This window comes from Myodes glareolus, chromosome 5, assembly GCF_982192425.1.
Source record: "Myodes glareolus chromosome 5, mMyoGla1.1, whole genome shotgun sequence".
Taxonomy (NCBI): Eukaryota; Metazoa; Chordata; class Mammalia; order Rodentia; family Cricetidae; genus Myodes; species Myodes glareolus.
In genome coordinates this window covers 71425783-71453780 of record NC_142030.1, presented here as the reverse complement: position 1 = coordinate 71453780, position 27998 = coordinate 71425783, and the positions used below count along the sequence as shown (strand labels likewise).

The window sequence follows — 27998 nt, the reverse complement described above, 5'->3', positions numbered from 1 at the left end:
TCCCCTTTTCCAGCCCGCCTCCTCCAGCCCTCTCCTCTTTCCTTTTCTCTCTCATGTTAGCTTATGCGTCAGTTCCTGAAAGGTGGGGAAACTTCCTGACACTATGAAGTCACCCAGAGGGAAGCTAGACCCCATTCTGAGAGCTAGGTTGGTACTCTGAAGCCTGGAGTGCCCTGCAGTTAGGCTGAGAGATACCTTCACCTACTTCCCTGCCTACTGGTACACAGCTCACCATGTCCCTGGCTGAGGTCATCAGACTCTGGAATGAAGGGGTGCTGGCAGCCGACAAGAAGGACTGGAAGGGTGCTCTGGAGGCCTTCAGCGAAGTGCAGGACCCCCACTCGAGGATCTGCTTCAACATAGGTTGCATGCATACCATCCTGGAGAACATGCCGGCAGCCGAGCAGGTGAGTGAGGGGCCCCTGGAAACAGAGCCTTTCTGCCCTCTGAAACCTCACTTCCCAAAACCCTAAACAGAAAACAAAAGCTCCCCAGAACTACCCCGGGAAGCCCCTTCTAACTGCCCCTGGCCAGGCAGACAGTTTTAAAAACTCCCGGGACAGGTTTTCTGAGCCACCAGATGGGTGGGGCTCTGCTTTTTCAAAGAACTTCACAGTCCCCAAGGTCTCTCTTTAACCACTTCGTGAAGGCGTCTTGTTACACTGTCTAGGGGACGTGTGCTTTCTCTGTCTTTACTACTTTGCACCCGATTGTAAGGGGCCTCTTAAGGTTTCCAGGCACTTAGCATCCCATCAGTTCGGCTCAAGCAATTCTGACAACAATGCAGGGTGCTCCTCTAAGGGTTTTGAGGCTGGCTGAAGGAAATCACACTGGAATTGAGTCACGAAGTCCATCTAGGGTATGGGGCATTTTAGTATTTTTTTTTAATTCCCTTTTTTTTTTTTTTTTTTTTTTTTTTTAATTGAGACAAGATTTCTCTGTGTAACAGCCCTGGCTATCCTGGAACTCACTCTACAAACAGGGTTACAACTCAAACTCACAGAGATCTGCCTACCTCTGTCTCCCGAGTGCTGGGATTGATTAAAGATATTTGACGCGACCACCCAGCTTCCTTCTTTACTGATTGATTCATTGCATATGCATGTATGTATGTACATATGTATGAGTGTATGTGTGTGGAGTGGCGCACCTGTTAAGGTCAAAGAACACCTTTGTGGAGTTCTCTCTTTCCATCTTTACCTAGTTCTAGTGATCAACCCAAATCTACAAGATGGCACAGTAGGTGTTATTATTATTATTATTATTTTGAGGTAGGGTCTCTTATTGACCCAGAAGTTGCCTATTAGGCTAGGCTTGCTGGAGATCCTGTCTCCATTTCCCAGCACTGAGATTAAAGGATGCGGCCTCAGCACACGTGGCCGAGGTCACACTCAGGCCGTCACGCTGCATGCCTTTTACCTACTGAACCATCTCCCCAACCCCCAACACTTCTAAAGAAGCAGTTCTTGTCCGTCGTCCCCTGACCGGCAGATGAATGAGTGAAGGAACACTGTCCACACGTCCATATCCGGGCAGGAAGAGAAATAGCAACTCTATGCTCAAACTCTCAGTCAACAAGCGGGTGGGACCGAGCGTGTGCCGGCCCAGCCTCTGCCTGGAGGGAGAATTGCCCCTCCACCTCCTCTCAGGGGCCGGCTGCAGCCTGAGAGCTGTGGAGACAAAGCTCACTGTGGAGAAAGAAGGCGGTGATCCTGGATGAAGCTTTCCCGGCCAGCCCTGGGTACTCGTACCTAGACCTGGGCCTGGGGCTCTTGGCTAACCTATACCACAGGCCACCTCACACACGCTCAGATCACTGCCTTCTACCCTTACTGGCCGAGATTTTTTCTCCCATTCTTCTATTGCTAGTTCTCTCATCCCCTCTGCCCCTGTTTTCCTGATCTCTTATTAATATAATATATGTATTCTTATTATTATTTTAGTGATATAAATACTTATACAATAAATTTATGTCAAACAAATACAATATATATTTTAACTATATAACTTTCATTTTATTTTTATTACTATTTTTTGATGGGAGTGGGCATTTTGAGAGCATGTATGTTTTGATACCATGTACATACCTGATTCTCAAGGAGGCCCCTAAAACTAGAATTACAGACATTGTGAGCTAACATGGGTGCTGGGAATTGGACCTGGGTCCTTGGGAAGAGCAACAAGCACTCTTAACTGCTGAGATATCTAGCCCTATCACTTATTTCACAGAGGGAAAAAAATTGAGGTTCAGAGAGATTAGGTAATTTACCACAGGCTGAAAAAAAAACCCAAAAAAATAAAAACCACACACACACACACACACAAATGAGGAAGCAACACCCCAGGGCATGTTGTCTGTACACCAGGCCATTTTTGTCACCTTGAGTTGCTGAATCATTGTGACACACACCTGCCTGCCTCTCCCTGGGGATACTCTTATACTTCCTCTCTGGGGGGCTCTGTGACGAGTGTGGACCCTTCTTCCTGCAGGCCTTCACCAAAAGCATCAACAGAGACAAGCACCTGGCAGTGGCCTACTTCCAGCGAGGAATGCTCTACTACAGCATGGAGAAGTGAGTGGTCCAGAGTTACCTATCTGTGGGGTGTGTGTGTGTGTGTGTGTGTGTGTGTGTGTGTGTGTGTGTGTGTACAAGCTCTGTGGGTCTTTGAGCTGGTATACCTAGTATTCAGTAGGTACTCTCCAGCCCCAGTGGCTAGCTTTTTCTGGGCAGTAATGCAAGAAATAGCATGCAAGAGACTTTACTAGGGAAGGGAGGCAAGCCTGACCTCAGTGGAGGTCATCTGAGGCACAACCACAGTGAGCTGGCTGTGAGCGGCTGGGCCTCCCACCAATGTCCTTAATGAGGACGTCCACTGTGCCTCTCTGTGGGGGACTCAGCAGTCCCCAAACAAGGGTCCTTGTGAAATCAGGAACTTATCATGATTTCATCGGCTGACTTCATCCCTGCTGCGTGTGTCTGCAAAGCCCAGTTTAAATTATTGGGTAGAGGTAGGGGAGATGACCCAATCACAAAAATAAGAATACAGACTATTAGCAGTGTGTGTATAAGTTAATACAGACAAATAGTGTATATATTCTAGCAGAAAAAGTTCACAGTGCATGGCAAATTTCAAAAAGTGGTTTCAAAACATGTGTTAGGACAAAACCCATTTGTTGTATAGACTATAGACTGGAAGGCATCGGTCAGTGCATCATCCAGTAGGTTCGGGATGGTAGGCGTAGTGGAGTACCTTCCCTCTATCACACGGTACATGTTCTGGGTATTTACAGTCACTAAGACAGAAAAAAGACACGTACACACAAAAAGGAAGGAAGGGAGGGAGGGAGGGAGGGAAGGAGGGAGAAGGAAGGAAGAGGAGAGGAGAGGAGAGGAGAGGAGAGGAGAGGAGAGGAGAGGAGAGGAGAGGAGAAGAGAAGAGAAGAGAAGAGAAGAGAAGAGAAGAGAAGAGAAGAGAAGAGAAGAGAAGAGAAGAGAAGAGAAGAGAAGAGAAAAGGGAAAAGCCGGACTTGGTGGCTCAGACTTTTAGTCCCAGGCACTTGGGAGGCAGAGGCAGGCGGATCTCTGAGTTTGAGCCCAGCCTGGTCTACAGAGTGAGGGCCAGAACAGCCAGAGCTGTCTTGAACAGAGAAGCCTGTCTTGAAAAACAAACAAACAAACAAACAAACAAAACAGTGGAAAACAAATACACAAAATGAATTTAACCTTAACCCCCTATTCTCCCCTCAAATGCCCAAAGACCAAGTATATAAATAACAAAGGGATAATATCTGAGGGTGAATATTAGATACTCTGGACAAAGTCAAAGAGAAACTGACACTGGAAAGTGTTCGCCTGTGCACAGGGCTCTAGGGAAGAGGAAACTGGCTGAGAGGAAGGAAGAAACTTTCCAACAGGGAAACTGGCCTGGGCATGGTGTGGGCGGGACACAGGGCATAGAGGGGGACAGGGGAGGCAGTAGAGGATGCTCAGTCCCTGAAAAGATTCAAGCAGATGGTGGAGATAGGGATTTTGAAGTCACTCTAGAATATGAACAAAGGGAACAAGACAGGTACCCGGCAAATTGATTTGGAAGTGAACACGACTGTCCTCGCTACAAACGAGGGCCTGAATCGGGGTGGCACTGGCGAAGAGGATTAGAAGGAAGGGGACTTCGGAGGTGGCCACCCTGACAAGGTCGGGGGCAGGCATGCTCACTACACACAGCTGCTGGCTGGCTATGGGTGGCCGTGAGTCCTTTGAGGGAGGGTGGACCTTAAGGTTCACAAATGGATTTCCATGTGCAAGTCCCCTAAAACCAGGTATTAGTCAGTGAAGACACTACCAAAGGATGGAGCAAGGGAAAGGAGCTAGGTCGGGCTTGAGAACATGCCCGACTTACCGTCGTTTCCTCATTAGAGAGCTGCAGAACTGAAGATTAAATCAGGTAGATTATTTCTCTCAGATTTAACTGTGATTATTCAGATGGCATCCTGCATCTTATTTCTGGGTCTTCCCCACCATTTCCCTTTTCTCTTTCCTTCCTTCTCTTCAACCTCTCTACCCCTGTTTGCTTTGGAGACAGGGTTTTATGTTAGCCGAGAATGGCCTTGAATTCCTGACTCCTTGCTTTTAATTCTCAAATTCTGGGATTATAAGCCACAATGTCTGACTTTTTTAGTTCTAGATTTTTTTTCCCCTGAAGTCATTCAAAATCTTAGCCTTCCTGGCTCTGAGACTTTCAGATATTTTCGCGTAGAAATTCCTTCTGTTGCCGTTGCATCATCGGTTATTAGAGCTAATGAAACGGAAGGCCGTGGAGTTTATCCTCTGAGGTTATGTAGGCTGGGGGTGGGCTGGGCTGTGGCTGGCCTAGGTATGTAGTCTAGACTTCTGGAGAGGATACTGGATACAGGAAGCAGGGATGAGAAGGGAATATTGAGAAGTGAGCGACCACACTGTCTACAGAGGCAGCTGCCTCTGCCTCTCCCCTCCCCCAGGGCCCTTTCTCTCAGGAGGGGCTCCGTGTCTGTTACTTTGCTTCCTAGAAGACTTTGGTTTTACTCGTACTCAATCAGGTCACTGAGCACACCCGTGGCTGCTCTTAGCAACAACTGAGCACTCAACTTTTTGGGCTGACAACACCCTCAGAGCAAAGCCTTCCAATGTGGCCCAAGGCCAGAACTCACTCACCGAACATGGATTTGAACACTTTGCTCATCTGGCTGACTAGTAAGTCCCCATGGCCTGTCTATAAGCCTGTCTCTGTCTCTCCAGACCTGGGATTACAGGACATTCTGCCACACTTGACTTTTTTTTTTAATATTTATTTATTTATTATGTATATAATATTCTGTCTGTATATATGCCTGCAAGCCAGAAGAGAGCACCAGACCTTATGACAGATGGTTGTGAGCCACCATGTGGTTGCTGGGAATTGAACTCAAGACCTTTGGAAGAGCAAGCAATGCTCTTAACCTCTGAGTCATTTCTCCAGCCCCATTGGCTTTTATTATTATGATTTTCTGTGTTCGAGTGTTTTGCGTGCAGGTGTGTATGTGTATCCTGTGCATGCCATGGAGGCCCACGCTTGCATCAGAGTATCCCATGCATGCCATGGAGGCCCACGCTTGCATCAGAGTATCCCATGCATGCCATGGAGGCCCACGCTTGCATCAGAGTATCCCATGCATGCCATGGAGGTCCACGCTTGCATCAGGTCCTCTGTGGCTGAAGTTATAGATGCTTATGAGCTGCCGTGTGAGTGCTTGGTGGGAAACCCCAGTCCTCAGCAAGAGCAGCTAGTGCTCCTAACCACCGAACCATTTCTCTAGTCCTGTGCTTGACTTTGTTTCCGTGAGTCCTTGGGATCTGAACTCAGGTCCTCGTGCTTGAGGGATAAACGCTTTACAATCGAGTGCCTCCCCGGTTCCCTCTTTTCTTTTTCTCTTCTTTTATTTTTTCTCTTCTCTTCATGACAGTGTTTCTTTAGCTGAGGTTGGCCTTGATTTCTTGGTCCTCCTGCCTCCACCTCCCAAACTCTGGGATTACAGGTATACACTATGTCCGGAAATCTTTACAAACCCATACTTGTTGGATTAGTTAAGTGAATATAAGCAAGTTTCTGCTTCGAGGAAGGTATAGATTAAAGGGAGAGACCAGGGCTATGATGGTGGTACAGAGCAAGGCTGGGCTGGCCTCTAGGTGACCTAGAGGGGTGACTTAGTGCTGAGTGTGTTGGGTATTCCTTCCCACGGCAGTGGGGTTTGTTTTTAATAAGGGTTGCACCAAGTAAGGTTCTTTCCCCTCACCTGACTTCAGGGTTGCGTTGCTTTCTTGTCTTAAATTCTAGCAGAACAAACTCAGAGGCATTTCCCAAGCAGCAGATGGTAGCTCAGGGTGACTCCCTCCCTCCCATCAAACTTCTCTGTCCCCAACTTTGCCATCCCAAAGAGGTAGGCTCTGTAGTCTGTCCTCCACACCATGGACCTTCTGGACCTTAGGGCTGTGGAGATGAAAGCGTGGTGAGACCTTTCAGAATACGGCGGAACTGGCTTAGAAAGAGGAGCAGGCCTTCTGCTGGGCAGAAGGTGGGAGGATTGGGCCTGTCTACCTGTTGGAGATGCATGGGCAGCATCCTGAGACTCTGCTATCCTGGAGAGTGTGCGTATGAGCTCTGGAATGCTTGACCGTGTGTGTGCTGGTAGCAGAAGCAAGCAGCAGCTTCAGCGGTTACTAAGGCGTCTCTGCAGGGCCTGCTACAGAAATGGCACGAAAAAGTCCTCTGGAGCAGAGCCTGCCCACCCTGGGGGTGTGGCTGCTTCTGAGGAAGCTTCCAGGTGGCACAGAAGAGAACTCTGAAGAAGGCCAGCAGGAGCCAGAGCTGAGCCCTTTCGGGCTTCTCCTTAGTACTGACCCTGTGCAGTGGGGTCCAGGGCTGTGAGAAAGCTGAGCTCCTCGCCATGGGTACAGCTGAGGTCCACAAGTACTGGAGTGAGGAGAGAAGCTGCAGCAGGGGAGGAGGGGGCTGCCAAGCAGATGCTTTGTGCAAAGACAAGTTTAACAATGGGCATTCGGGCTGGGACTGTAGCTCAGCTGGTGGAGTGTTCACCTAGCATGCAAGAAGCCCTAGGTCACTTGGTCTCCAACATAACCTGGGAACAGTCCAGCTTTCAGGAGGTGGCGGCAGGAGGATCAGAAGTTCAAGGTCATTGAAGGTTGAGTTCAAGACAAGCCTTGGATACATAAGACCCCATTTCAAAAGATGAACAATAGCAACAGTGGACATTAGCGGGGTTAACCCCACCCAGCTTTTTCACACAAAACAAGCACTCTGGGTAACGCACGTGTCCTTTCTTCTTCACACTGTGGACATCTTGATGAGACAGAAAACAGTGCAGAGGGCTTTGCTGAGTTCCTACAGTGCTAGGTGGATTCAGGGCATCTCCACAGCTGAAGTCCACCTGCTCAGCCAGCTCCCCGGGGAGCACGGCACATTTGTTAGTGCTGCTGACACTTTCAAGTGTGCCCTCTGAGATTCCCCTGCTCCCCGACGGGCTGTGGAACAGTGGAAATCGCACCTGCTCGGGGAACAGGACACCTGTGCCTCCACCTGGCCCCTCCTGGCGTCAGGGAAACAGCCACACAGGGCCTGTGCATTCACAGAGAGGGGGCCAGGAAGCCTAGGCTCTCCTCCTCCACAGGATACGTGTGGGAGTAACTTTTCCCTCTTTCCCAGAGTGGGAATAGGAAGCAGAAGGCTAGCTACAACCTCAAAGCTAATGTGAACTTAGCAGAAGACACAGAAAAAGGTGGCAGTCAGGAGGAGGGTGCCCGCAGCTATGGCTGTGACAGGGAGTGCCAGCAGCTGTGCCAGGCAGCTCTGACCTGAGTGAGGGTGGTGAGGTCTGCTTTGAATCTGCCCTGAGAAACTTCTAAAGAGAAGCAGGTTGGGCAGGGGTGGTACTGCTTGGAGCTCTCCACGGAGAATGAGAGCTGTGTTTGAAGGTCACCGGGGTCATCAGAAACTGGAAATTGTGTACACAGCCCATAGAGAAGAAAAGGCCCATGACTGCCATAGATTGAGGGCTTCCAGGGTGCACAATTACAGTTCATCTGTAGAATCTTTGGTCTCAGGGTTGGTGGAAAGGTCGAGCTGGTCAAGCGAAAGAGGTTTCTTCCAGTGGGATGGATGCAGAAGGGAGAAGCAGAGAGACGTGGATTCTGCATTTCTTCCTCTGTGACCTGGACAGACTGACTTACTCCTCCCTACCCCCTCTCCCATCCTGCAGATATGACTTAGCTATTAAAGACCTTAAAGAGGCCTTGACTCAGCTTCGAGGGAACCAGCTGATAGACTACAAGATCCTGGGGCTGCAGTTCAAGCTGTTTGCCTGTGAGGTAAGGAGGGCAGGGACAGGACGGCCTGGAGAGGACATTTCAGGAACACAGTGGTATCAGCACCTGCGGAGGCCTGCGAAGTCCTGCTGACTCCTGTGCCCTGTGAAGGAAACACCCTGAGATAAGGTGCTTGCCTAGTCTGTGTGAGGCCCAGGACCTGATCCCAACCTTGGCAAGGGGAGGAAAGGAAAGAAAATGAGAGGGGAGGGAAGAGAGGGGAGGGGAGGGAGACCAATAACTTCAGGTTCCTCATAGAGTAATTAGTTACCTGAGAGAGAGCATTTTCTTAATTTCAGGCTCAAAAGCCTGTGCAAAAACAAGGTCATCGTGTGCTCTGGAAGGGAGACCAGACAGAAGTGTGCCAGCCTGTGAGAATATTGATTTGCAGGAATTTGCATATTTTGTTTAGCAGCTCAAGCTGGCAAACTATTTGTTCAGCATTTTACTAACAGACCTAAAATCACGGGTTCTCTGTCTGAGGAACCCATGGTAACCCATCTGGGTACTTAACACTCAGAGAGAAACTGTGGGTCATTTGGTACAAGTCTGCCAGTGAACAGTACAAAGTACACGGTGTGAAGTTCTCCAAACAAGGACAATCTCTTTCCTGTAGTACCAAAAAGGACAGGCATGGCTGGCTTTGACTTGTGAGTTTATGAACTTTTCTTCCCCGAATAACCTTCCCCATCAAACTTCCAAATATAAACCACTAGCTTTAAAAATGAAAACCCCCGCCAATGTCACGGACCTTTATTTAGAAGCACGACCGAACAAACAGCATCTCTCTGGTTTCGGTCTCGCAGGCACAAGAAGTGAAGTGTCCCGAGGGTTGCTCAGAGCTCACAAACAAAAATAGATTCTACCATTGCCCGAGTCCCTGGGGACTTGTGGTCCATCCTGCCCTGCAGCAGAAGCACAGCTGTGCCATGGCTCACAAGGGAAGATGGGGGCTTGGCTCTGGGAATTGGCTGGCACGAAACCAGCTCCCAAGGACCTTGGCTCTCGATGGATGGATTGGAGCAGACGCTTCGTTACAGAGCTGACCTTATGGGATTTTTGGCCCTTTCTCTGACCTCTTCCCACCAGATGCCAGGAGCGTCCCGCCTCATCTTGTGGTGCTCACCTTGTGTCTTCAAACATTGCCAATCATCCTGCTGAGGGCCACTTTCCACTTCCACATATGGGTCGGGGGCAAACAGCTCTAGAAAGAAATGTGTTCTGTGGTGGCAAGCAGAGCCTCAAGCAGGGAGTCTCTACTGTGGTTGGGGTTGAAATGACCCAGGAAGCAGGAAATCAGTCTTTTCCCTACTTCTGCCGTTTCTTGGGAAGGCCCCTAAGGCTCTTCTAGTCAGAAACACTGGTTATAGCAAAAGGCCTCAAGAGAAGGTAACTGAGAGAAAAATGAGAACAACTTCGAAGCTCTTGTGATCTCTTCTCTGTCCTCACATTGTGGAAAGGTTAGGGCAGATGCTTCTCAACTTACGATGACAGGTTCTGTCCAGATAATCGCCCCCTTCTCTGCCTCTTCTCTGTGTCTTTTCTCTTTCTCTCTGTCTCTCTGTCTCTCTGTGTGTGTGTCTGTCGGTCTCTGTCTCTTTCCCTCCCTCCCTCCCTCTTTCTGAATAGGACTCTTATAGCCCAGGCTAGCCTTAAACTTGGTATGTAACCAAGGATGCCTTTGAACTTTTGATCTTCCTGTCTCCCCATCAAGAGTGCTCAGAACACAGGTACACACCTCCAGTAGGGTTTATGTAGTACTAGGCAGGACATCCAGGGCTTTGCACATGCTAAGCGGGCGCAATGGAGCTACATCCTCAGTCCCACTTAGGATAACAACCATTTTAAGTAAAAACTGCATCTAACACACCTATACCATGTACGTGACTATTCTATGGCATAGCATACTAGTGTGTTGCAGGAAGCACAGAGGTCCTTGTGTCCACAGATAATCCACTAGGGAAACCTGAATTGTTAAACACACAGGGTTGTTCCTTCTAAGTAAAGAATGCATAAACTGTTACCCATCAAGAAGGCTGGGGGTGGACATGGTTAACAGCCTGGTGACCCTAGTGCTGTGGCCCACACCCCACTGGATCCTTCCCTAGACCCTTATCATGAGTCCGTTTTTTTCTCAGTCAATCTATAGACCACCATCTGTACGGAAGGTGTCACATACACTTTACAAAGGGCTGCAGTGTAGTCACATCGGTCTTTATTTAGCTAACTTTGTGCTTTTGTGTGCACACAGGGTTGAGTTAATTACCCCCGGGAAAGTTTCCACCAAACTGTGCTGTGCTTAAATATGCCTGAAATAAACCCCGCAGGGTCTGACTCTCAAAATTTGAACCAGCAGAGGCTACTTAGTATTGCTGAACCAAACTACTTTCTTGTCCCCCCCCCATGGATTTGTATTCTGCTTGCTGTGGTGGTGACAGAGACACCCCATCCCTACCCCTTGAGACCCCCATGCCTCCTACAGTGTGCCACTTGCCTTCCTTTGTGGTTGCCTGGCTGACCAGTAGGCAAGGTTCTATGACACTAACCAAATTGCAAGAGAGTATTGTAGTGTGTGTCACTAGCTCTGGGGGAAGATCAAAATTAGAACTTTGAAGTGCTCTTCCTACTGAATGTATTTCTCTTTTGTACTATTGTTAAGTTAAAAACATATTATGAGTTCAAATCCTGAGTCCTTGGGGCTGGCAGGATGGCTCAGTGGGTAAGAGTTGCTTGTTGTTAAGGCTAATGACCTTAGTTCAAACCCCCGGACCCACATGGTAGAAGCAAAGAACTGACTCCTACAAGTTGGCTTCTGAGTCCCATACATGTGCCAAGACACACACACACACACACACACACACACACACACACACAAAATAAGCGTGAAAAAAAATTCTTATTTTAACCATTCTAAGTCAAAGTCCTATGCAGAAGGCACCGGCTCATTGGTCCTCAGGAATGGGTGGGAAAGGCGTCTACAGCTCCACTCCTGGAGGCTAATCCTGCTCCCAGCACCTGCACCAGCTAATAACTCCACGGAAATGCCAATCTCGTCACCCAGGTGTGTCTGGGAGGGTAGAATCATTTGTTGCTAGGAGGCCTCCATTCTTGCTCAGGACAGGGCACACGATCTAAGAGAGGAAAGATAGCGCCTCAGGGTCCTCCAGAACTGAGCCTCAAGAGTCACACCCTCGTTTCCATAACTTTGTCTTACTAGTGTATCCAAAAGTGTAATTGGTTCTGTGTCAATTGTGCAGTGTTGTAATAAAACACAGTCTGACGGCCCTACAATCCAATTAAAGACCTGGAAAGTTCTGCCGTTCCCTCGCCACCGCAGCTAGAGTGTTCCCAGGGCTCTGTGTGTGTGTGCCACCTCTTTCTCCAGCTCTGCTGGACCAGGACCATGAGTTGGCTCAGGCACGCTGCTGTGCAGCGGTCTTGTTACCTATGCAATCCCAGCCAGGTTCTGTTGGCTCAGGTACAGAACAATGCATCTGGGCCCTTTGCCCACCCTGAACCTGGCCCATGAGCCCAGGTTCAATGGCAACAGTGGGAATTAGATCACACACCCTCACTTTTCTTCCCAACTCTGCCTCTGCCTCCCAAGGGCCCCTGGGAAAGCTCGTCTTCCCTGTATTAGGACAATACACTAGTTCTCGGCCCCTCCTGACCTAGTGGGCTGTTAGAAGAATGTACGTGATACTGGCTTTAGACATTATAAAATGTTTTTGTTTTCTTCTCTTTCATTTTTAAAAAATGTTTATTTATTTGTTTTGTTTTGTTTTGTTTTCGAGACAGGGTTTCTCTGTAGCTTCAGAGCCTGTCCTGGAACTAGCTCTGTAGGCCAGGCTGACCTTGAATTCACAGAGATCCACCTGCCTCTGCCTCCCGAGCACTGGGATTAAAGGCGTGCACCACCACCACCCCCCACTATAAAATGTTTTCTTAACACAGCCATTATGTCTGACAGAACTCAGTAGCTAGGTTAATTGTTGGCTAGCCCCTGAATGCTGGGGAGGGAACTATGTCCCCAGACGGCATTCCCTGTGTGTGCATGTGAATCCTTCCTGGGACCTGACTTTGGAGTTTCGAGTTTCACGTGGCCTCTGCTCTTTCAGGTGCTGTATAATATCGCTCTCATGCATGCCAAGAAAGAGGAGTGGAAAAAGGCAGAAGAACAGTTAGCGCTGGCAACAAACATGAAATCTGAACCCAGGCACTCCAAAATTGACAAGGCCATGGAAAGCATCTGGGTGAGTGCAGTGACAGAGAGGGTACCTTTGGGGTCCCATTCGTCTCCTAGGACACCACGATGGGGAACATCTTCTTTGTTGGTTCTGGCTCATAAACGCTCTTTCAACATCTGAGCTGAGAAGCCCCATCCTAGAGAACGGATCGGCACAGCCCCTGGATTGCTCATAGTGGGAGCCCGGGCCTTTGTATTTTTATTGTCTGGCACAGTGCCAGGCTCAGCGTGGCTCCCACAAAACATTCCAGTTCTATGAAGTAATTATGAAAAATTATTTTTCATAGTTTGATTTTACTTGGGAGCAAAAGTTGTTTTTTCTTTCTTTGGCGATATTTTATTTTAAATGATGTGTCTATGTGTGAGAATGTGCATGTGTGGGTAGGTGGCCATAGCAACCAGAAGGGTGCCGGAGTCCCTGGAGCTGGAGTTATATGCAGTTGTGAGCCAGCTGATGTGGGTGCTGAGAAGCAAACTCTAGTTCTCTGGAAGAGCAGAATGCGCTCTTAACTTCTGAGTCACTTTCCTGACCCCAAAAGTTAGTTTTAAACAAGCTGTATTTAAACACCAAGAAGGGGGCTCAAGATTGTGTGTGCTCGTGTGTACATGAGCAATACTAGTCCCAAGAGACTGCTGTCACAACCCTTGCTTGGCTCTTCAGCCACCCTCGTAATGGTGCCTTCTATGCTGGGAGAGAAATTCAAGGTACCACAGTGAGGGGAGAGGGGCAGTGCTCTAAAAAAGAGTGTTGGGTAAGTAACATCAGTGTAAGCCAAGTGCTTCCAGTGGGGAACCAGGAGCAATAGAAAGAGTCTGCCCTGTTTTGGAGGTCTCTTGGACACCCCCGACTGACGGTCCAGGGGGAAGTATCTCACGCTTGTCGCTGGTCTTTTTATCTGGCAACCTCTGACTTCTGGGATGAACATGATCTATGTGGGATAGCTCCGACAAGACTCTGTTGTTTAAGACGGCACACACATTGGTCACAGGACATGGAGAAACAAAGATGGTACTGACCCAGAAGATTCCTCCATGATGGCTAGCTCTAATAGTACTAGAAGATTCTATGCAGGCATCTGGGAGAAAAAGAGTCATCCATAGTTTTACACAGCTGTGAGCCTGGTGAGCTGAAGTCATGATCAGTGTTGGTAGGATATGCCAACAGGTGCAACAGTGGCACGGATGCTAGGGGGCAACCACTGTGAATCTGACCAAAGACCCATTGTTGAGGACCTCACAGAGGCCAAAAGCGAAAAGACCACTATTATTCTGCTAAATGGGCATAGTGCCACTGTCTTAGTCGGTGTTCTTTCGTGGTGAGGAGACATCATGGTCACAGCAACTCTTATAAAGGAAAACACTTAATTGGTTTAGTCCATTATCATTATGGTGGGAAGCATGGCTGTACACAGGCAGACATGGTGCTGGAGAAGGAATTGAGAGCTCCACATCTTGGTCCACAGGCAACAGGAAGTGAACTATTGCTACATTGAGCATAGCTTGAGCAGAGGAGACCTCAAAGCCCACCCCCACAGTGGCATGCTTCCTCCAACAAGGCTATACCTACTCCAACAAGGCTGTACCTATTCCAACAAAGCCACACCTACTAGTGCCACTTCCTATGGTCTTAGCGGGCCAGTTGCTTTCAAACCACCACAGTCACACTGCCCTCTACACTTGTACCCCTATACCCATAGTTCACTGCAGCTCTCAGTTCTCATCACAGAAGGCTCTTTGCAGTGGAGTGGAGGATGGTGTTAACACAGACAATAACACAACTGGTCCAAGTGCAGAGAACCAATGGCTGAGTAGGGCTCACCCACAAACAGGACAAACATTCCAAGGCTCGTGGCCATAACAGAAGGGGTGAACAGAAAAATAGTAAGATCCAGAGGTCATGGAGGGTCAGAACAAAACAGTGTCTTACCGCCATGACAGGATCACTGTACTGAACTCACAGGTGTGGCTGCCTGCAGATCAAGCCAGTCAGTACTGTAGCACGGAGTAGAAAGGGGTTCATGGTCCCCACCCCTAACTGAAGAGCTATGGACAGTTGGTGGCTTTAGGGGACAAAGAGTCAAGTTTTATTTAAGGGTGTGGCTCCCGGTAGGTCAGCCATACTCCAGTTGAGAACCGTACACAGAAGTATATGAATAGCACACAATTGGAATTGAAGGGTTATTTAAAAAAAAGGGGGGGGAACATAGCAGCACAGACTTTTAATCCTACCATTCCAGAGGCAAGGACAGACAGATCTCTATGAATTAATTCTACATAGTGGTCTACATAGTGAGTTCCAAGACAGCTAAGGCTATACAGTGAGACTCTATTTCAAACAAATAAATAAAGGACACGAAGTTACAGGGAGTAAGGAGGTGAGTGTGGATCTGGTAGGAATCAGGGGGAGGGGTTGAGCGAATATGATCAAAACATGTTGTATGAAATTCTCAAAGAATCAATAAACCAAAACCGCTCCTGCTAGCCCTCTAGAATAACAAACCTCTACGGTTTGAAAAAGATGTTTTTTCCAGTGGTCCATTTGATGAGGACGGCAGGAATGGTTTCATCACTCCCGTTTTCAAATGAGGAGATACAGTCATAAGAGATGTGAAGATATTCTAGTCAGCCAAGGGACCACGTTTCACAAGGGCTGAACAGCCAAGGTTGTATAAGCACACTCTACAATGCTTACACAACACCTCACAGCACGTTGCTCAGAGTGAACCTAGTATTGCTGAGTGACACATGACTGTTTATTCTTTTACAGAAGCAGAAACTGTTCGAGCCCGTGGTGATCCCTGTGGGGAGGCTGTTCCGGCCAAATGAGAGGCAGGTGGCTCAGCTGGCCAAGAAGGACTATCTGGGCAAGGCTACGGTAGGTGGGACTGCTCATTTCCCCTCTCCTGTGCCCTGGACGGTGTGGGGCCAGGTGAAAGGGATTCAAGAAGACCTGTCCCGCCCCTGTCCTGCCCCCGCCCGTGGCGTTCAGGGATAGCAATGAGGATCTTGCTGACAGTAAGAAACGAACGCTTTCAGTTTTTTTCCATCATCCCAGCCCTCAGTAACTCCTGAGGTTTCTCTCGGGATGCTGAGTCTCAGGACTGAAGCAAAGGGTAAAAGACACAGCCAGGGCTCACACAGCTAGGGGGAAAGGGGCGAGGGCCAGCGGAAGATGCCCTTGACTCTGGGCTGCTGTAATTCACCGCTCAGAATTCTGGGGAGTCACTCCCATTTCCACAGCCCTACAGCTGGATTCCTTCTCCAGCAGGATTTCTTCTGAACCCAGATCTTAAATTCCTTCAGTCATAATTTGGATGGAAGCAGCGGTATCTTCCATACTGCGTTTGACTTTGACAGTTCGGAAATGGAAGTTGTCCAGTGGCTGAGTAGTTGGAGCTGGCAGGATCACAGAGACCAGCCGAACATGGCTAATGGAAATACCCCAAAGCGCCCTCTCAGTACATGAATACACACACACACACACACACACACACACACACACACACACACAATGTAGTATGTCCAGACAGCGGAATACTACTCACCCACTAAAATACTAAAGCAAGCTACAACATGGGTGAAAATGTATGCTGTCTAAAAGAAGACAAATACGAATGTCACGCGCTAGGACTGGGGAGATGGCTCAGTTGTTAAAGTGCTTTCTGCGTAAGCATGAGGAGCAGATTACAGGTCCCCAGAACCCATTTAATTGCAGGCAGCCATGGACTCCTGCCTGTAATTCCAGACTGCGAAGGTGGAGACAGGGGCAAGACTAGCCACATTGGTTAGCTCTGAGTTTGGCTGAGAGACCCTGCTTCTATGAATTAGGTGGAAGAGCAATTGAGGATGATTCTCACATTAACCTCGGGGCCTTCTGCATACTCATATACACAAATCTGCCCCTTAGGCATAAAAGACACACACACACACACACACACACACACACACACACGAGAAATGGGGGAAAAAAGGCACATTCAATACAATTCTCTATAAAATCTTTAATCAGTGTAACCCACTGAGATTTACAAACGTGTGTTGCCAGCTAGGAGAGGAGACTAAACCATTTAATAGGTCCAACATTTCCTTTTGGGGTGGTTAAAATGTTTGGCACCAGATAGCATTGCAAAGTCTCATGGGTGTAGGAGATACCACAAAATTATTTTTACTTAAAATGGTTAATTTGATGTTATATTTGATGCTGAATACCAGCAATACTTTGTTTTTGAGAGATAGTTCTAATCCAGAAGAGGGGCATGTTAATCCTTACCTGCTGCATCCCTCTGGAGCCTGCAGAAGAGGCATTGGTTCTGTGGCATTAGGAAGGAGGAGGTCTTAGGGAAAGACACAGCTGGGCGAGCAGAGCCAGCAGCAGCGCGCTCACCCTCTTTGCCCTGTGTTTCAGGTTGTAGCATCCGTGGTTCATCAAGACAACTTTTCTGGCTTCGCCCCTCTGCAGCCACAGGTGAGGCCAGATCTACCTGGGACGCAGCCCCCAGTGAGAGGAGCGAGGCTGCCCCCAGTGAGAGGAGCGAGGCTGCCGTACTGTTCATAGGTCATCTTCAGCCATCTCTCAGCAGAGCTGAGGCGGCTGCTCTCTAGTCTCAGTCCTGGTTTGCATGGCTGCTCAGAAGTATGGCCACCTCAGCTCTCTGTCTTACATCTTCTGAGGCCAACTCACCAGCTCTTCCGAATCCCAATCCTCTCTTTTCAAGAGATCTGTTGGTCACCTTGGGAGACTTTGACCATTCTCTCAGAACACTGAAATGCACACCCTGGAAGTTTTGTGATAAAGCCTCTTTGTGGGCTCAGGGGTGAGGGGGTTTGTGTGCCAGGACACAAAGCTTTAGGTTTTGGTTCTCTTGGCTCTGTTATCTCATGTGCCAGAGATTCCTTTGGGGACACAAGGCAGGGTACCAGCCCAAGCTGGGCTCAGAGGTGGTCCCTAGTGACAGTGGGTCCCTTGCAACAGGAAGACGGCAAAGCAGATTAAGGAAGCCCTAAGCTTGGTTGCACAACACAGTGATGGGTAAGAGCAGTGGTCAGCACTAACCTAGCAGAGGAAAGGGCCTTGACCCTGGTCACCTCCCTGCCATGTGCACTTTCTGACCTCTACCTCAAGTATGGGGCAGGAGGGTCACTGCCTGACCATGTGACTCATGCTTGGGCCATGGGGACAGGATGAACACAGGGGCATAATGAGGGCCAAATCTAGATTCCTTATCTCCTTTGGCATGGGAAAGTTGAAGAACACCTGACTGAGGCCCCTTGAGCTTCAGCCCAGCTAGAGGACAACGAAGGAAGTCCCAGATAACGGACTCAATGGCATTCAGCGCAGCACAGGGGACACACGTTAAAGGGAGACTCCTGTCTGGCCAGTGGCTGCTGAATTGATGATTTTAAATATCCAAAAATGTCACACACTGTGACAAAATTAATTAGAGATCAGATCTTTTGGACAATACTGGAAAGGAACAAGGCTTGAGGTCAGAAGCCCTCCAGCAAGAACCCCTTTTCCAGACTCCAGCTCTGGGGCGTGGCTGTGCTGATGAAGCTCACCCCCAGGCAAGCTGGCAGGCTGCTGACTTCCCAGAGAGCACCCAGAAATGAAGTCTTTGGTTTTGGATCTGAAATAATGCTCAGATGACATTAACAATCTGTTCTCTCTTTCTCTTGCCATTCTCTCCTTCTTTGCTTTTTTTCCCGGAACGTTCCACAGACAGCCGAGCCTCCACCCAGACCCAAAACCCCAGAGATCTTCAGGTAAGTTGGATTTAGACCTGGATGCAGAATGCCTATGCCCTCGGTAAGGATGTGAGGAAATAAAGCTGGTCAGGTCTGAACTGTGTCCTTTTCTAGGACATTAGCCCTCTCCTGTTCGCAAGGTTAGAACCAAATGATGCAGTTGGGATGGGAGCCTTGTGTGGTGGGGTGGCCACTGGGGCCTGGCTTCGGTAACCTGGGGTCCCAATGGGCGTGGTCACCCGTAGAATGGGAGCTCATTGGCGTGAAGGAACAGGGCGCAGGTCGGAGGTGAGAGGCCGGTTTTGTCCCTCGGAAGCTCCCAAGATTCTGGAAGTTATCACAGCTATCTTTCTTCCTGTGTGGGCGCTGTTACGCACTATTGATACGTGTTTTCTGCAAAAGGGGAAAGGATCAAGAAAAGGAAGTCACTCTACACTGAGACACAGAATGGCCTCACCTCAGCTTTCTTAAGCGCTCCTTCTAAGGAACAAAGCAAGCTTAGTTCCTCCTCCGAAAAGGGGGTCAAAAAAAGTGTATGCGGGGGGGGGGTACTACAGGTGACTCCAGAGTGAGGGGCTGAAGGGGCTCCTTCCCAAGCTCTTTGGACGGAAAAGGATGAATCCCCCAGGCCCAGTGGGCGTTAATAGGTGGAACCTGACACCCCACGCATGGGCAGTTTCCAAGGCAACCTTATACTTACATTCCATGTACCATGTAACAGAGACTCTCCAGGTGTTGGGTACCCAGGGCCTTGCAGGGGTGGGGGATGTCAGTGAAGGGGGGAAAGGGCGTGGCCTAACAGAGCGAAGCAGCTGCAGCTCCCCCACTGTGCCTCTCTCAGACCCTGGCTCTCCATCCCCTTCCCACAAGGCTGGCCTAGGTGATCCCTTCCCGGCATTCCCTAACTTCTACCCGTGTCGGGACAGGAGAATGAGGACTGCCAGCCCTCACCGTCTAGTACTTGTTCCGGTGCTCCTGTCCCACTATCTCCTTCAGGGTCTCCCTCTATAAACAGACTTGCTGCCTGCCATTTCAGTTACCTGTGGCCTACCATGACCCCAACATAGAAAATTCCAGGAATAAATCACTAGTTTCATATTAGGTGTGGCAGCACTATCCTTAATCCTAGCACGTAGGTGGACTGCCACCACTATGAGACCAGTCTGGTATATATATTTAGGGAGTTAGAGGTCAGCCAGAGCTAAGTCACAAGACCCTCCCAGTCTGAAAAACAAGCAAAGAAATAACTACAAGAAGTGTTAAATTGCTTTCCACTTTGAACTGTGTGAGGAAATCCTCTCCATCTAGAGTGGGCATGTACATCACGCTGTATATGCCCCCTGTCCTCTACTCACCCGTCTGTCACGCCAGGAGGGTGTAAAGGGGGGGAGTTAAAAGGGGTGGGACAGTCTAACCGGACACCTGGGACATGAAAAAGCAGGAGGCTGGGGTGTGTGTGTGTGTGTGTGTGTGTGTGTGTGTAAGGGCAAAGGGTGAACTTTGGGTTTGAGAGAAAAGGAGGGAGGAAAATCAACAAAATAAATATTTATTTGAAAAATGCCATAACGAAACCTAATACCATGCATGTTAATGAAAACAAAACCAAAACAAAAATGTGGCCGGGAAGATGCTCAGAGGGCAGCAGTACTTTCTCTGCAGTTGGTGACCTGAGTTGCATTCTCAAACTCACAAAGGCAGAAGGAGAGAACTAACTTCATAGGTTGGTACTCTGACCTCCACTGTGCAGTGTGGCACATATGTCCCCCCAACACAATAATAAGAAAAGAAAAATAGAAATGAAATAAGTTCAATAAATCAAAGCAAAGAACCATATTTCTTGAAAAGGACTGCCATGGTATTATGGTTCTTGCTCAAGCGCCCCATGTGTTGAATAATTGCGGACCCAGAACACAAGAGCAGTACCGAGACCAGCACTTTGTTTATGCCGATGCTGTGAGGATATCTTTTATGTTAAAAAGTGGAAGTTGACTCACTGGGGAAAAGGGCAGGGTATGGAGGCTCATACTTCTCACCCCTGCCTTTGAGAGGCAGGAGGATTGCTGAAAGCTCAGGCCAGCCTGAGTTACAGAGTGATATCCTGTCTCAAAAAACAAAGAAAAAATAAACGGACAAGTGATGGGGGAGGCGGGGTGCTGTACACAGGGTGTTCTATTGATTAGCTATTAAGGGAAAGGAATATGTGCTACCTCTGCCAGCATGCCAGACTATAAAAGTTGCAGCCACGTGGTGGGTGTGTTCAGAAGTGAAAGCTGTCACATTTGTCTATGTAGGTATAGGAGAAGCATAGGACATACAAGGGTTTGGTAACATATATGGGTTCATTCATCTCTTGGGTTCTTAGATCATGTTCCCAGAAGGCAAGGTGAATGCCAGTGTGGTTACGGAACACACATGCCATTTCTCACCTAGTCTCTCAGGATCCTATGCAGGCCAGTACCCTGCACTGGTCTCACAGTAGGGTGAGGAGTCAGAGTGAGCGCCAAGCTAAGTCTCTGGCCTCAAGTGCTTCTCCTGCAGTGAGCGGACGAAACCTGAGCTGAACGATGGGCTGAGTCTTCTGTGCCCCCTTCAGGGCTCTGGAAGGCGAGGCACATCGAGTGCTGTTTGGCTTTGTGCCTGAGACGCCAGAAGAACTACAGGTCATGCCAGGGAACATCGTTTTTGTCTTGAAGAAGGGCAGTGATAACTGGGCCACGGTCATGTTCAATGGACAGGTATTTGGCGGGTCAGGGGTTGGTGCTAGGGCATAGAGTCCCAGCAGCAAAGGGCAGAGCTTTCCCATGGGACAGTATCTGCTGCAGTATTTGCAGACCTGCCGAGGGTCATCATCCGTGTGCCGTCCCTGTGCGTGGCTGCAGACTGTTTTGTGTTTTGGGTACTGATGAATCTTTGTTCTCCCTTCTGGGTTCTGGGATGTGACCCTGCAGAAGGGGCTTGTCCCTTGCAACTACCTGGAGCCAGTTGAACTTCGGATTCATCCTCAGTCGCAGCCCCAGGTAATGTAGTGCCAAGGCCAAGGTCACCCCTCTCACCCTCCACTCTCTAGAGGGAAGAAAGTCTGAAAGTGGTCGTCTCTGTCATGGAAGACTCACTAGCTCTGGGTCACTTGAACTGGTATCAGATACCTAGAGCTGAACCTGGGCACGAGAGGAAAATACCAGCCATGCTTAGGGGAGGCAACTGTTAAGAATCCACGGGACTTGCTCTACCCCGTGAGTCTTCCTGGTCAGAGAGCCTTAGAAAGCAAAGCCCAACCATTAGAGCTAGGTGTTCCAGGCATGTCTTTTCACTAGGGAGAATGGTTAATGTGCTGTTTGGTACAATGCCATTAAAAACAAAATAAGGGCTGGGAATGTAGCTTAGTTGGCAAAGTGCTTGCGTAGCATGCATGAAGCCTGGGGCTCAATCCTCAGCACTGAATCAATCAGGCTTGATGGCATATGCTCCTAACACTTGGAAAGTGGAGGCAGGAGGATCAGAAGAGTTTCTCATGCTTAACTCTATGGCACACTGAGGACGGTACGTGGCCTGTCCCTTCATACTGTGTAACAAGGTGCACACGTGCAGAGTCCTCCCTGGTCAGTTATGAAACGGAAGTGCTTTCAAGGTTCAAATGCCCTGCAGATGGGACGTGGACTTTCCCCGTTCTCAGGATACTCTGCACTTGAGACAGAAGCATTTGAGACAAAGCACCCCACTTTGGTGGGGTTTCAACATGGCTGATAAGATAGCAAAGGGTCTGGTAGGTGGGTATCAGGTTTCTTGTTGCTTCTACGAATTAGTCCTCCTTTCCTTAGTCATCTCCAACATAGCACCCCAACTTTTAAGAAGTCATTTGCATCTGGGTTCTCTCCAGGGAAGACCTCATGTTTTTGTCTGTCTCTTCTTGTCACTGCCAGGAGGACACTTCCCCGGAATCTGATATTCCACCTCCTCCTAATTCCAGTGCCCCAGGACGATCCCAGTTGTCACCAGGTTAGTGGCCCCAGAGGAGCAGCTCTCTGGGATGCTTCATGAAGAAGAGCTGCTTCCCTAGTCATCTAGGAGATTATGGTTTGATGACTACATTTCCTCAGAGCCCTGTCTTGCTTGCACCATCATCCCCTGGGATGTGACAGCCATGCTCCACCCCCACCTGCTTAGAAATGAGCACAGATGAAGGGGCAGTAAGTGCCCATCCAGAGAGCGGTCACCAAATGACCTAAACCAGGTCCAAGAAGAAAGGTGGCAGTAACTGCATCTTCTCACTTCAGCTCTTTTCAAACCACTGAGTTGTATGCTCTCTGCCCAGCTTGAACAAGGGACCACTCACTGCAAGGTGTGGATGGGAAACAGCTGGGCGGGGCTGTGTGGGAAAGCAATGACTTTTTGTTACTGGTGAGTTTAAGCAGATTCTGATGGAGATCAGAACTGCTTTGATGCCCCTCCTCTATATATTTATTTGAAAATTGCAGACCTACAGAAAAGTCGGAAGTAGGGTAAAATGAATACTACGTTTTTCACTTAAATACACCAGCAAGATGGCTCTATAGTTAAATGTACTTGCTGCATAAACCTGTTGATGACTGCAATTACTCCACAAAGTTGCATATCAGGGTATGTGCCCTCCCATCATGCACACAGGCTAAAACAAAAATTTTAAGTGTAAACAACATATCAGTACCTCTTTGCCCCTGTGAGTCACTTAAATATAAATTACAGAACCAAGACACAATCTACTTGGATCTAACTGCCCTATGAACAAGCACAGCTCCTGCCTAAGGAGTACATTTCTCATCTAGGATACTGCCTATTTCACATATAAATGCCTCAGGGGCCCTGTACAGTTCTTACCTTTTCTGTCCAGAGGTTCATGAAAGGACACAACACTGGAGAGATCGAACTGCCAGATTCCTACGCCTTTGGCTGATGTTGGCAAAACCTCCCAAGCAATTCTAATAAGCAGCTGGGTTTGTGATCAACAGTTCTTACATCTTCGGTGGTAAACAGCTTCTCTAAGAAGCTAACACACCTAATATGTGTTAACACAATGTGCCTTTTAAATCACAAACATACTCAAAATCCCAGGACCATGAGATGGTAGCGGTTCTGATGTTTCTGCCTGGGACTTGGGCTCAAGTCACCTGACTTTCTCTGTCGTGGGCTGTACTGCTTCACTGGCCTTAGGCCAGTCCTCTGATACCCACGGGTAGCTACTGAGACACAGAGACTGACTTTGCTCCCATGCTGGTGGTCTCCATGCTTCTTCAGAGGTTTTTAGACGTTAAAGGGTTGGAAGCTGGACACTGTGGATGGAAGGTGCCACCATGACTATTCATTTACCATTTCCTTTTCCATTTAGGTCACAAGCAAAAAGAGCCCAAGGTAATGTTTTCCTTCTGTTTCCAAGGGAAGAATGGATGAGTATATGGCTTGGGATGGGGATGCCTCTTAGGACTGTGGAATATCAGTGAAAAGGGTTGAACCAGTTGCCACCCGACACAGCATCAACAGGACAGGGGGCTCTACATGTCACACTGGCCCCCAGCTGAGCAGAGCTCAGTAGAAACTCCCATCCCAATGAGTTGGACTGGAGCCCTCTGAAGGCCTCTCAGGGGAGTGTGAAAAACAGTTATTTGGCTGTCCCCTGCTCCCCGAGGCTCTCCTGGGGCCCCATACGCAAAGTGGCAGGAGGCTGTGGTAATTCAGGATGTTGCAGAAAACCTCCAGCATTAAGGTGTCCTTTGCTCCTCCTCCGGCAGGAAGTGAAGCTCAGTGTGCCCATGCCTTACATGCTCAAGGTGCATTACAAATACACTGTGGCCATGGAGACTGAGCTTGGCCTCCCCTACAGCCAGCTTCGGGACACGGTGTCTAAGAAACTGGAGCTCTTGCCAGGACACACTAAACTGAGGTGAGCCTCATGAAGGTGGCAGTTCAGGGTAGAGCGGGGGTCTTGTGCTGATGCAGAGGACTGACTATGGTGCTTTCTGAGCTGATAGTTTCTGCCTTGCTCTTTCCCCATCATCCCTACTAGTTACCGGCCTCGGGACAGCACGGAGCTTGTGCTCCTGTCAGAAGAAACCATGAAGGATGCCTGGAGCCAAGTGAAGAACCACTGCCTGACTCTCTGGTGTGAGCACACAGTGGTGAGCGGAGGGAGCCGGGACACCCAGGCCATTTCCACCAGCTGAATTCAGCATTTACCCTACATCTCCTTCATGCCAGGCAATAGGCTCGGTGATGGGGACACTGGCTTCCAGGCTCACTCACAGCAGGGAGAGGGTTGCGTGAGTAGACCCAGAAGTGGACAGACAACAGACCCAAGCTACCTCCCCTAGTTTGGTGGCTCAAGGATCATGGCCATCAATTTCATCAAGGGCAGGATTGATGCCATGCCATGGCTAAGCTGAGCTCACACTTGCTTCACCTTAGGTCTCTATGAGGAACATTTAAGGGTGACAAAACAATGAGCATTTATTTTGCAAAGGTGGAAACAGCCTTCTCCTGAGACTTGGTTATCTACTGTGAACTTGCCCTGTGCCAAGTACACTCTGGGAAGGAATTCTTAAAAGTCCCCAGTGCTCCTATACAGGTAGGTATATCACGTTTAGGAAGCAAGAGAAAGGTCAAGGGACGGAGCTGCTCAGGGCAAAGGACCTGGCTTCACGTCTGTTGTCAGTCACCACGCTGTAGTGACAAGGCCAAGCTGTCTTACTAGCCATGAAGTCTAGACAGGAGCCACCTGACTTGAGAGTGAGATTCATGAGTCAGGAGCAAAGTTAGAGGCTGGCAGTGACAGTGATGGGTGAATAGAGAGCTCTTATTGTCACTTCTTATTCTGTCTCCTAAGGGACACTCCAAGTCTGTCAGCCTATGAGTGGATTTTACACATGGGTTGCCCTTTCTTTTTGATTGTTAAATGGTGTATGCTGTAATAATTGCATTTTTTTGTGGGTCAGGGAATATTTGCCTAGAAAGAATTCTACTCTAAATGTAAATAATCTCTCTTAAAATGTTCTTAAAAATGACTACTTTTTCCTCCGAGGCCAATCTATTTGCAGCTATATGCACAGATCTCCCCTGAACTCCCAAAAGTCTTTTTAGAATTCCACCCAGGCTCATCACTGCTGGAGTTCTCTGCCACTGCTGTCTGTGGAGGCTGTAAGTTGTTCTCAGCACTAATCAGGCAAAGCCGAGCAGACTGCCGTTAACTGTGCACACACTCAGTGCACACACCAGCCACATTCAAGTACTTCCCCAGGGGAAGTGTTCAGGAAGGGCCAACTGCTAGGCTGCCACACTTCCACATGTCATCCCCTAGTTTCAACATCAGGTATGGAAACCAGCAGAGAGGCTATGCTGCTACTCAGGGACCCACAGCCAGCACATGGGAGCTAGTATACAAACCGAGCATTGGGCTATAGAGATGTCTCAGCAGTTGATAGCATTGCTCTTGCAGAAGACCTAGGTTCAATTCCCAACACCCGCATGGCAGCTCACAACCACCTGTTATTTTAGTTCCAGGGAATCTATTGCCCTCGTCTGGCCTCCATGGGCACCAGGCATGCTTGTGGCATACACACATACGTGTAAGCAAAACACATAAAAAACAAAACAAAAACCTAGGTCTGTGGATTTGGTGGGGGCTATTCCCACCTCTCTGCACTGTCTAAGAAGGACATGCAGCCAGGCATGGTACCACACATCCAATCTTGGCACTGAGGAGGTTGAAGCAAGAAAATGACTTCCAGGCAGCACTGTGCTGAGACCCTGCCTAAGAAATGGTTTTACAAGTCATGGTTCTGAAGCTTTGGAAAATATGAGAATTACCTAGAGCTAGCTCTGAGGAAGGCTGGTGTATGTAGCAGGTTTGAGATAGGGTGCAAAAGCCGAATTCCTAACAAGATCCTCAGTGTTTGGGCTAGGGAAAGAGGATGAATCCAGTGCCAAGAATCCTAGGGACAGCAGGATAGCTCAGTAGGTAAAGTCTCAATTCCCAGGACCCACATGGTAGGAGAGAACTAACTTTCTCAAGTTGTCCCGGAACTCTGTAGACCAGGCTGGCCTCGAATTTATAGAGATCCACTTGCCTCCACCTTCCGAGTGCCAGAATTAAAGGCATGCGCCACCACCACCTGATTCCAAGTTGTCCTTTGATCTCCACATACACACCATGGCTCACATACAATCAGTATAAAAACTAGCTAAATACTCATTTACTTGTTGCTCAAATGATTTCCCAATCTGAAAGTACAACACATACATTACCCTGGGACTATAGTAAGGCAACTTAGGGCCTACACAGGGTTCTGTAAACCTTTCAGGTTCGCTTAATTAACCAGAGTGCTCATAAAATGATTTAGTCCTATGGTAAGTACTGAGCATCAGCTGTTTCTGTTAGTCATTTTCAGAATTCACTGGCCAACAAATTAACAAATTTAATAGGTCCCTCCCTTCTATTTTAGGGTGATCAAGGTTTTGTAGATGAACCCAAGGAAAGTGAAACCTCTGAAGCTGATACCGGGACAGCAAAGCCTCAGCCTAGGGAAGGAAGCCAAGTGGTAGCAATCTTCAGTTATGAGGCCATTCAGCCAGAAGACCTGGAATTTGTGGAAGGAGATGTAATCCTGGTGCTATCACATGGTAAGTGCTTGCCCAAGTTCATAGACCAGACTCTCAGATTAGCAAAAACAAGGCCAAGGGCAGACAGAACAAAACAGCAACTCTTAGTCAATAGTTTCAACTGACTTCCCAGTTTTTGGTAAAAGGGAACCAGTATAAGTGTGTGTGGCTTTCTCCTGTCAATTACTCTATTAGGCACAAGACTATGACAACATCTCTTACAATGCTTATTTTTACAAATGTACTAAATTCAACTAGCTCCAACTTTTAAGGTATTGATTAATCACTCACTATGGCATTTAACAGCATGCCCTTTCGTGTTATCAAAATGAATCCTAGCAAAGCCTAGATAAACGGCTTCTCAAAAACAGTAACAAAAACAAACAAAACTCACCTGAGGACTCATGTTCAGTCTTTGTATATTTATGGCAAAATTCATCCTTCCTACATTTTAGTGTGTGTTTATCACATCTACTGTATGTTCACTTTAACCTCAAATTACTTTCCAGTATTTTTTTTGTAGCACAAACGGGAACAGGGAAGACGACTAGCTGGGTGTATGCGCCAGCCACTCACGACGGTGCAATTTTCCCTGTATGGTTTCAGTAATCAATGTATACTCTGTCTTTTATCAGTGAATGAAGAATGGCTAGAAGGGGAGTGTAAAGGGAAAGTTGGCATTTTCCCTAAGGCTTTTGTTGAAGAATGTGCAGCCAAGGATTTGGAAGGCACTCCCAGAGAAGTCTAGGATGCTCTATAACCTATGAAGCTGAAGAAAAGGAGTGCTATTTTTGCAAGATTTACCCATCTCTGCCGTGTACTATTCAGACATGTTTGGAAATGTTCTCTAACTTAACATTCCCTATTAAAACTGAACCTGTCACACAGAAATGAGATTTTGAGATAAATATTTTCTTGTAGATGAGAAGGGGCAGATGCATATTCTGGAAGGGGAATGAAGACGTCTTATTGGGTGCTGGCTAGCC

The 27998-nt window shown here is 48.3% G+C and overlaps 1 protein-coding gene across 1 annotated transcript; it reads left to right on the top strand.

Moving 5' to 3' along the window:
* The first annotated feature begins 4 nt into the window (after positions 1 to 4).
* On the top strand, positions 5 to 27903 carry Ncf2 (neutrophil cytosolic factor 2). Its single transcript, XM_048431080.3, has 15 exons — positions 5 to 407; positions 2491 to 2573; positions 8291 to 8399; positions 12515 to 12649; positions 15410 to 15517; positions 17048 to 17107; positions 18362 to 18405; positions 20981 to 21122; positions 21336 to 21404; positions 22308 to 22383; positions 23750 to 23772; positions 24150 to 24301; positions 24425 to 24536; positions 26856 to 27033; positions 27648 to 27903. The coding sequence occupies exons 1-15, from the start codon at positions 234 to 236 to the stop codon at positions 27758 to 27760; spliced, it is 1578 nt and encodes a 525-aa protein (XP_048287037.1). The 5' UTR covers positions 5 to 233; the 3' UTR covers positions 27761 to 27903.
* The last annotated feature ends 95 nt before the right edge of the window (positions 27904 to 27998 follow it).